Source organism: Monopterus albus, unplaced genomic scaffold (genome assembly GCF_001952655.1).
Source record: "Monopterus albus unplaced genomic scaffold, M_albus_1.0 scaffold4.1, whole genome shotgun sequence".
NCBI classification, from domain to species: domain Eukaryota; kingdom Metazoa; phylum Chordata; class Actinopteri; order Synbranchiformes; family Synbranchidae; genus Monopterus; species Monopterus albus.
This window is the reverse complement of record NW_018127884.1, coordinates 4,184,296-4,193,986: the sequence shown is the minus strand read 5'-3', so window position 1 is coordinate 4,193,986 and position 9,691 is coordinate 4,184,296. Positions and strand designations below refer to the sequence as shown.

General features: G+C 39.6%; 1 protein-coding gene across 1 annotated transcript in view; it reads left to right on the top strand.

Annotated features, from left to right (window-relative positions):
- apba2b (amyloid beta (A4) precursor protein-binding, family A, member 2b) overlaps nt 1-9,691 on the top strand; it is a 54,233-nt gene that overhangs the window by 37,476 nt on the left and 7,066 nt on the right. The window contains exons 7-9 of the mRNA XM_020605757.1: nt 3,621-3,656; nt 5,483-5,569; nt 6,943-7,128. Coding sequence (XP_020461413.1) covers nt 3,621-3,656; nt 5,483-5,569; nt 6,943-7,128 — 309 coding nt within the window. The remainder of the gene's footprint in view (nt 1-3,620; nt 3,657-5,482; nt 5,570-6,942; nt 7,129-9,691) is intronic.

Genomic DNA, 9,691 nt, shown 5'->3' with positions numbered 1-9,691 from the left:
TCCTGGGGTTCATCATCAAAAAGGGAAGGCTCCGCACCGACCTATCAAAAATCACTGCTGTAACCAATTGGCCTACTCCCACCTGTCTGAAGGACCTGCAATGCTTCCTGGGCTTTGCAAACTTCTACCGCCGTTTCATTAAAAACTACAGCTCCATAGCAGCCCCTCTCACCCAGCTCACTTCCACCAAGGTGAAGTTTACATGGTCCAGGACAGTGGAGCAGGCCTTCCAAGATCTCAAAAACCGGTTCACCTCAGCCCCCGTACTCCTCCAGCCTGATCCCTCATGGCAGTTCGTGGTCGAGGTGGACGCGTCCGACACTGGGGTGGGAGCGGTTCTCTTTAAGCAGTCCGAGGGATACCACGCCTACACCCCTGTGCCTATTTTTCCCGGCGCTTGACCCCGGCTGAACGAAATTATGACATAGGCAACCGAGAGTTGCTGGCAGTCAAACTCACCCTCGAAGAATGGCGGCACCTCCTTGAGGGTGCTGCCCAACCTTTTCTAGTCTGGACCAATCATAAGAACTTGGCCTACCTCCAGTCCGCCAAAAGACTAAACCCCCGACATCACTGTACATAATAAAATCACTGCTTGCATCGAAGTTGGCTACCTGGGTCCGCCTCTTTCTCGTTCGCTCACTGACAGGTGCGAACGGCACATAACAAAAAGAGCTAATTATTTTCTTTCAGCAGTGATTTTTAAAAGTTTATCTGTGGCATATCTCTCACAAATGTCACTGCGAATTCAGCAACACTATAGGTTGTATGGTATGTAAGGTTAGAAACAAACAGCTTGAGTTTGGAGGTATTTCTCATACTATTCAGTGATGGATTGCCAGGTGATCTTGTTTGAATAAAACACAAGCTTAGCGGGATTTCTAAATACTGAATGACTTCCGCGTAGTAGTACACTTTTAAAAAGTCACTGCAATGAGATTTGCCACTGAGGAGATAGATATACGTGAGTATGGCTTTCCAGTGGGATATACGAGTAGAAAAAAAGGAGACCTAGAAACAGTTTGAAATATTAGATGAGGTTTCATGATCAGTATCCAGAAGCCTAATACAGTATGAATGAACATCAGAACTGCATGTAAATATAAATACAGTAGCAGCCATGTTCAGTGAACTCTAGTCCATGCCAGTGGAACGATCTCTTTTGTGATCTAAACTTGGTCACAGTCTCTATTTTATCCACATTGTGCAGGTTTCTTATGTTTGGTAACGTTAAGTTCAGGATGTGATTTGTGGAAAAAAAATCAGTAAAACAACAAACACTTTCATTAAAATAAACCACAATGGGCCTACTGTATGTAGGCTACAGTAGACTATGAAGCCTGTTGGGCTGTTGACTGCAGCCGATAAAATGACATTTATAGAATAATTATGAACATTATGCAGCAATTTCAGAACTTAAAACTAAACCGGTGAATTTGCAAGATGATAACAGAGAGACAGTGTTATCTCTTCTGTCACAAAAGAGCAAGTGCTGACATTGATAGTCCATGTCTCCATTTCATTGTATTGAGGTTTGCACTATAGACTGTTCTCACATTGCAGCGCTTTAGATGTAAGCCTATTTAATTTTTTTATTTTATATGGTTTATTGATAAAGTAGCAGCAATCATTATGGTGGATAAAAATAATCTAGTAGAGGCAGGGATATAGTCCTTGTCACTTACAGTGACAAGAAAATAGGATTAAAATATGGCCCAATCTGCATCTAAGTTACAACTATGTACAAACAGACTGCTTTAACTAACAATGTAGCATAGTATTGTTCTTGTCCACATTACATAAATATTTCAAACATTCACAGTTTAGCTACATGTAGAAAACGTATAGTGTGTGTACACTCCTACGCTAATGTCGTCAGAAAGAGCTAAGAACCAGTTAGCTACATGTAGAAAACGTATAGTGTGTACACTCCTACGCTAATGTTGTCAGCAAGAGCTAAGAACCAGTCAGAGGGCACTCAGATAACAGGAAGTGACAGAAGTAGGATCTAAAAGCCTGTTGGCTGGTTTTTGTCTAAAAGCCCTCTTCTGGCATCATTTCACATCTGTCCAATCTGTCTTTAGTTCCTCTCTCACTCACTCTCTGTCATGCACAATTTCCCTGCAAATGTCTTGTCAGGATGAAACCATGGCAACAGTTGGCTATCACCTTTAGTGCTTCTGATGCTTGGAACAAGTTCCTGGAACAAGAAGTCGCCCATTATCTCCTTGATTTGCCCTCATGGACAAATGAGTAGCTGTACTGCAAATGACATTTAATCTTTGACATTGAAATGGACACAGTCTAGTGTACGCAAATGCAAATGCACATGCAGTGCAGTCACAGTTGTGTATTTGCTCTATATCAACACATACCAGCATATATATAGTATATGGACAAGCACAGGAAGGCACTTTAGACCCTGTGGTGCTGAATAGACCAAAATGAAGTATGCCAGGTTCATTGTAGCAACACGGTGTGGGTTATTTATGCAGATCTATTTGGTGTGATGTTCATTCTGTTTAATGTATTATTTATGCAAACTTCATCCCCCACTGACTCTTTCCTGCTGTCTATCCCCTCCTTGCTCAGCTCCCCAGCACTTCAGTTGTATGTCTTGCATTAAAGTCCATCAAGGAAGAGGAAACTACAAAATTAAAACAGACTCATCCCTTTGGGCAGTTTCCTCTGCTCTTTTTGCTGTTGTTTTTGCTAATACTAGTCTTAGCAGCTAGAACTCTGCAGCGTGGCTCAGGCAGACATCCAGTCTCGCACTGGGTTTTTTAAAAAGATAATTTCCTCTGGTCAATAGCCGATGGAGAGAGGCACAGAAAGGGTGATTTTGAAAGACTACAAAGTGCTACAGTAATAGTCCTCCAAAAGATTATTTATCTAAGTTCAGCAACACTCAAAGTGAATAACTGATGAACTAACCAAACACATGACTCAGCTTTGTATTTGCTGATGCAGCCCAGAGAACAAACCCCAAGAGCACAGTTTAAATCCTTGCTCGGAGCTTTGCTCCCTCCACTGCCTCTATGAGCACTGATTATTTTCTTTCCGGGTAAGACAAGAACAAGGATGGTGGTAAAAGCAGTGCCCGTACACACAAGCGGAATTCACTTAATTGCCTTTTTAAGCTGTCTGTCTTTTTTTTTTTGGTAAATGTGCTGAATATAAAACTGACTGTTGAAATATAAAACTGATAAGACGTAAACATCTAAATCCCCTCCCTCTGGACCTTCCTAACTGCACTATATGTACAGTATAGATGTTGAGAATTAAGGAGCCATGTAAATTTGTTTGCATGCTTTTCATTTGCTGTGTTTAAAAGAGAAAAGGCAATTATTACTGACTGTAATTGCTGTTTTTGATATGTACCTGATAACCAACACAGCTGTGCAAACGCTGTCTCCACGCTTACAAACAGTCACACACTCTCTTTCTTCTCTTCTGCCTCTCTGTCACTGTTTCTGAGAGCAGCGATAGCACACCTGCTGTTTGGTTTTGAGCTTTTACTGTCTTACCTTGCCCTATTTACCTTCTTTATTTCTTCCTCCTGTTTTTGTGCTCTTGTATCCACTGACCTTGTCCTGTCCCAACGCCTGCCTGCCTGCCAGAGGGTACAGAAGGCTGCCAAAATCAAGAAAAAGGCGGTGTGTAACAAACAGAGCAGAAGATCCTTAAGCCACTTTTCTGTTTTCTTTTTAACTTCATTTGTGCCTTTCTCTGTTTGTGTATCCTCTCCCACCTGTCCTGCACATTTGTCTTGCACAAGTTTGTTAAATAAGTTGAACAAGTCTTTGTCAGGTTTTACAGATTTTTGTTCTAAGTGAATGGCTGTGTGTGGTGGTAAAATGTTTCAGACTGTGCTCACGCTGAAGGATTGTCTATATATTTCATAGTAATGTCGGGTAAATATTGGCAACTCTGGTAGATTTTAACCAAAAACATCATAAAATGTTTTTGTAAAAGGAGCTGATCAAAGTTGTGTTGTAAGGCACAAGACAGAGGAATTGTCGAGAGTACATTTAGTAACAGCCCACTGACATGATTTTATTTGCAACCACTGTAACGTCAGAGGCAAGAGAAGACGTCAGCAGGACGCTATGAGAGAAGCTCCAGGCTGCATCATTGCTTGGGTTTCTCTAATACACTGCCATTATTACTGTGTTAACCTGTACAGTAACACCGCATAATTGTTTCATGAGATTGTAAATGTTTGAGTATAATGATAAAATTGATGGACTATTTTAACCACCCACACAAGTTGGGAAAGTACATTTTTAAACATTTCATTAATTTTCCCACACATATGTAAACTGGCAGTCCTCGGACCATCTTTGCTCCTGAAGGGCTCGGCCTTTCCAGGATGACACTTTTATACCAAATACATGCTGTTTCACCTTTTTTGGATTTTGGTCATATATGTATAATTGATTCCTGCTTTATGGCTGTTTTCTTAGTCGGGAATCATTTTCAAGTGATATTATAGCTGCTTTTAATGCATTTAAGTTTGCTCTCTTCAGCTGAACGTTGACAAGCTTTGTTTTGATATGGAGGATTTTCAGCGACAGTAATAAAAATGTCTACCAATCTGTTGGCACAGTTTCCTCAGATTATGAATTTACCAAGATAACTGTAATGATAACAGAAATGGCAGTTTGCCTAGTTCAGTTTTTGCTGACAAAGACGCATATAGGGAAATACTGTTTTTATAATTTGTACTTGCATTGCATGTGTATTGCATGTATTTGTAATTTAATGCATGTCTAAATTTTGTGTTGGTTATGTTTAACACCAGCTAAAGAAGGAAATGTGCTATGCTTGGATTAAAAACTAAAAGTCCATTACTGTTCTCAGGCAAAAGGCTCCCCTGGAAACTTGCATTTCAGAAATAAAATTTAATGAGTGAATTGAAAGCAATATGCCACGTTCTCAAATACATGGTTCTCTGTTGATGACCTGAAATATTTAATTACAGCTGGGGTTTTTTTTTTGCACTATTGCCTTACTTTAAAAGCATGGAGTATTTTTAATTAAACTAAATAATATCTAATTTCATTAGTGTGCAGCACACAGATTATTAGGGGGAAATGTGCACAGGCTTGTTCTGTGCTGAGGATGCACTGCTCTCACTGGTGACACCGGCCAGCTGGTAAGGGTTTAGTGTTGTGCTGTTTTTTGGTTCCCTGCCAGCTGCTATTCTTGTGCCTAAACAGTTGATACAAATTTATACCACTTCCAAATGCTTTCTTTTTCACCTTTTCCAACTCAACTTTAGACTTAACTTGTCATCTAGCAGGCCTTTTACCTAACTGGACCCTAAACTACATATGCATGTTGGATAAAGCTAAGACTTTCTGACATTTGACACAAACACTATTCAGGCAGTATGTTTTCTACTGACTGGTTTGATAGCGAAGATCTTAACCAGTGGAATTAAACACAATCTGAACAACTCCTCTGTTTGTTTCTTCAGAGTGCGGACGGAGACGCTCAGACCCTCACTGAGGTTGATCTGTTCATCTCCACCCAGAGGATCAAAGTTCTCAATGCAGACTCACAGGTGAGGACCACCAAGCACACACAAATCATGTTTAAGTTCAAAATGTTGGTTTTTCCCACCTGTGACGACAAAAGCTGTTTACGTTGACATATCAGCCGCCCGCTAAGCTGTACAAGTCTACATATCAAGAATCTTAGTGTGAATATCTAAATAATTGCAACACCTGTCCTCAATTAGAGATTTGATTACAGGCACTATGGACTACATTGTTTCTTCAGTTATTTTACAACAAGACTGAAGTTTGATTCTGAAGGTCTTTATGAATATAAACCCACTTTGTTCTGTCAGATTACATCTTTTCAAGTGTTTTTAACAAAGCCTCTCTACACTCTTGCAGAAGTTTTGCCGGAGTTTTCGTGCCTTTTGGTTTTACAACACACATCTGTGTGGAGTCTTTGATAGAAGCAGAAATGCTTCAGAGAGCTTTTCAGTTCTTGAGATCATAAACAGATTTGCGCTCACAGTAACAGTTAACCGTTTACAGTATATGATGATTTGTTTGCAGTATTTCAGTCTTAGCTGCTGTCTGGCTATCTACGCAGATTGTGTGTGTGCGTGGGCATCCGCCTGGCAGAAAATAATGTGCTGCAATGCAGTGTCTATCTTCCTCTTTTCTCCATCTGGGTGCCACTGGTCCTGGCACTGCTGCAAGAGATATTCTGAGTAAAAAACCTCCTTTCTAGCCACAGCTTGTATGTAGTTTGTGACATTGAATCTTAATAAGAACAGCTCTAAAGGTGGGTTTGAAAAAAAGCACAAAAAAACCACCAGACACACTTGAAGTTAACCAAACTGAAAGTAAATTTAGCATCGTACCATAAAGCATTTATATTGTCTGAGCTTTTTGTGCACCTCTTCATTGCGTCTGATTTAACAAGTAGTTTTGTACTCGGTCCGTTTATAAAGATGTTTGGAACGCAGTCAAAAGTAGTTTTCCATCAGCAATACCTTCTCACTCTCTGTCCTAAAATGACCATGCAGCATTGGCAAGGATAGGCAATAAATATGCTTGCACACAGGTACTGTACTTCTCAAATATTATAGGAAACGGTTGGCTGAACCAGAAGAATAACCAGTAATGATTTCGATATATAGAGTTCCTGTTCCAGAGAAACACAAGCTCAATGTGGAGAATTTGCATTACTACCTCATTTTGTTGGCTAAAATGTACAATTGTGGCGTGCAAATTTCTCAGTTTATGCTGTCACCAGCACGTTTGTTTCACAACCTAGAATATATCACTTGTAGTTTACAATTTATAAAAAGTTTATTAAGGGAACATCTACTGTTGAATATTATAAAAAACTTTACCTGTAGAGTATTATAAAAACCGTAAGGGTGATTTTGCTAATTTGTTTTCTTTCTTTTTACAGGAAACGATGATGGACAATGCACTCCGTACTATATCCTACATTGCTGATATTGGGAACATTGTGGTCCTGATGGCAAGACGCCGGATGCCACGCACAGCCTCACAGGACTGCATCGAAACTACACCTGGGGCGCCCGAGGGAAAGAAACAGTACAAGATGATCTGTCATGTGTTTGAATCTGAAGATGTAAGTGCTTCGTGTGTTGTCAAGTTCACCAGCCTTCTTTGTCTGTCTGTGCTCTGTCTGTGCTGTGTCTGTGCATTTGAGGGGAGTTGCCTATTTTAATGCTGGGAGCAGGTGGGAGGGTACAGGAAGTCATACTGTTACTTTTGTGTTTTAATGTAATAGGACTCGTTCAGTAGATGAATCCTCTAACATCTAATGATGGTGGCGAGAGGATGCTTGTTGTTTCTTTGTATGAGTTATTTGATTGTTCAGTAATATTTCAGCCTCTGCCAGTTTTAATGTTTTCTCCCCTTCTGGATCTAAGAAACCATTTATGTATCCTGAATTTTGTTTTTTTTTCTTCTCATGATTAGTCTGTATCACTACAGTGTTGTGCTCGCACAGTCACCTGATCAGCCGCTAGTTATTTTGGAAGCCTTGAGCGCACCGTCTCTCACAGCACACCCTCCTGACCTACAACAATATGTTGACTGTCCAACTCACTCTACAAAGATTCTTGATTAATGTTATAGTAATAATAATGCTACTTATAAAGGTGTGTATAGACACCCCCCCCCCCCCCCCCCCCCCCCATTTTATTTTAATGTTATCCATTTACGTACTTCCCAAATGTAATCAAGTCGTATCTTTTAGTTTTCTGATCAGTCTGTAGAAGTTAAAAGTTACAGGTATCTGGGAACATACAGTGACAACAAACTAAATTTCATTGGCTATTGTTTTTATTTCTGAGAAAGCTAATCTGAGACTTTGCTCTCAGGACTAAGAGCATTCTGGCATTTAACATCTCAGTCTGGTATGGTAACGAGACTGTGGCAAATAAAAAGAAATTAAATCTTCTGGAAAAAGTATAGGTTGATGACAAATACTGTTAGAATTGTTATATAACACTGATGTGAACAGGAAAGCTTGGTCCATTGACACTGACTCTGAACACTCATTCCTCACTCCTTTATCCTGAGTTTGAATGATTACCTTCAGGATGATGGTGCAGGACACCTCTGGCTACAATATGTAAGGGTTCATTTGTTCCAAATGTGGTCAGACTAATGAACAAGCAGCGGTACAATATATCCCCATACCGTATATGTCACTGACATTTGATTTGTGAGTGTGTGTGTGTAAATGTTTGCATTGGCCTCAATCTCCTGTCTGTATTTACTTGTTTTACATGATACTTGGTCATGATTTGTTTGTTTTGGTGAGCCAAAAGCAATTTTCCACTTTAGTGTACGATAAAGTTTTATAACAACACCTAAAAAATTTTGTGCAACCCTAACGTGAAATGATCTAAACTGGCTGGGCCTTTGATTTGATTTTTAATTTATTTTGTCACCAGAGAGCTGCTGCTTGTCTTGTTGAAGCAGATTCAGCAAGTCTTGGCAACATGAACAATGTCGCACAGAGCGGCCAGCAACTCACGGTCTGTGCCAGTCAGTATAAAGGCCGGAGTCCAATCCGTCCTCTGTCTAGTTTTGATGCCAGCTTTAAAAGGCCACTCCATTGCTTAGCCATCAACTTTAAACAGTTTGTTATTGTAGCGCCGCTGGTTGCTGCTCCACATTTTTATGGTTCTGCAACATGAATACACAATTTTATAGAATTAAGTTTCACAGGAAAATAAGGAAAATTCAACTTGCAGAATGTGTTTTGTGTCAGGGAGGAGGGAGCTTTAAAGTATTACAGTATGTTCATAATTTTATTTTGTACTCAAACCCCTTTAGCCTTAGAAATGAGCTCAAGTCCCCTTTAGTATCACCCACTTTGTTTACAAAAATGTCCACTTGAAACAATACTCAACCGGATGTTTTTAACACTGGTACTTGTAGGGGTGTGTATCTCTCCCTGTCACACAATAAGATATGCATCTCAATTTACAATTTGACAAATTCACCAAAAACTGAAATATTTTGAGCTTCGTAAACACAGATGTTAAGGCACTGAATTGCACACAGGTGTACCTAATAAAGTAGCCGGGGAATGTACATTAAAGTATTTGTTTAGGGGTATAACATTAAAAAGTATTTCCTCAAAGAAGTTTTGTATTTCAAGCAGCAAAAGCCAAATAAAACATGTCTACTGTGTTTTTAATAATGGTAAACATTGGGCACTGGTGAACCTCCCGCTGCTGTTTCACCTTGACATACAGAGCTGGAATACATTTTTCACTTTAATCCTCCTGAACTGTCTTATTTTCAACAACACGGGTGCATGTCCTTGCAAATGAAATGCCTTATAGCTTCAGTTAATGATTTCAACCTAACCAGGTGGAATTATCAGCTGATGTGTTCTGAAACTAGCTGTTAATAACACTAGTTACTTGCCTCGGTGTAGCATACATTCTCTTCTTATATTCTTTATATTTTTTTTATTATATTTGTTTCCACTTGCTGTTTTTAAGTGTCTTTAGATTTTGTGTACTGTTTATCTACCTTATATTTCACTTTGTATTGTTTGGCATTCGTTGTGGACCACAAAGTAAGAATTTCATTGTACAAGGAAACATGTTTCCTTACTGTGCACATGACAATAAACACTTTGAGTCCCTCTCTCCAGACACTTCCTC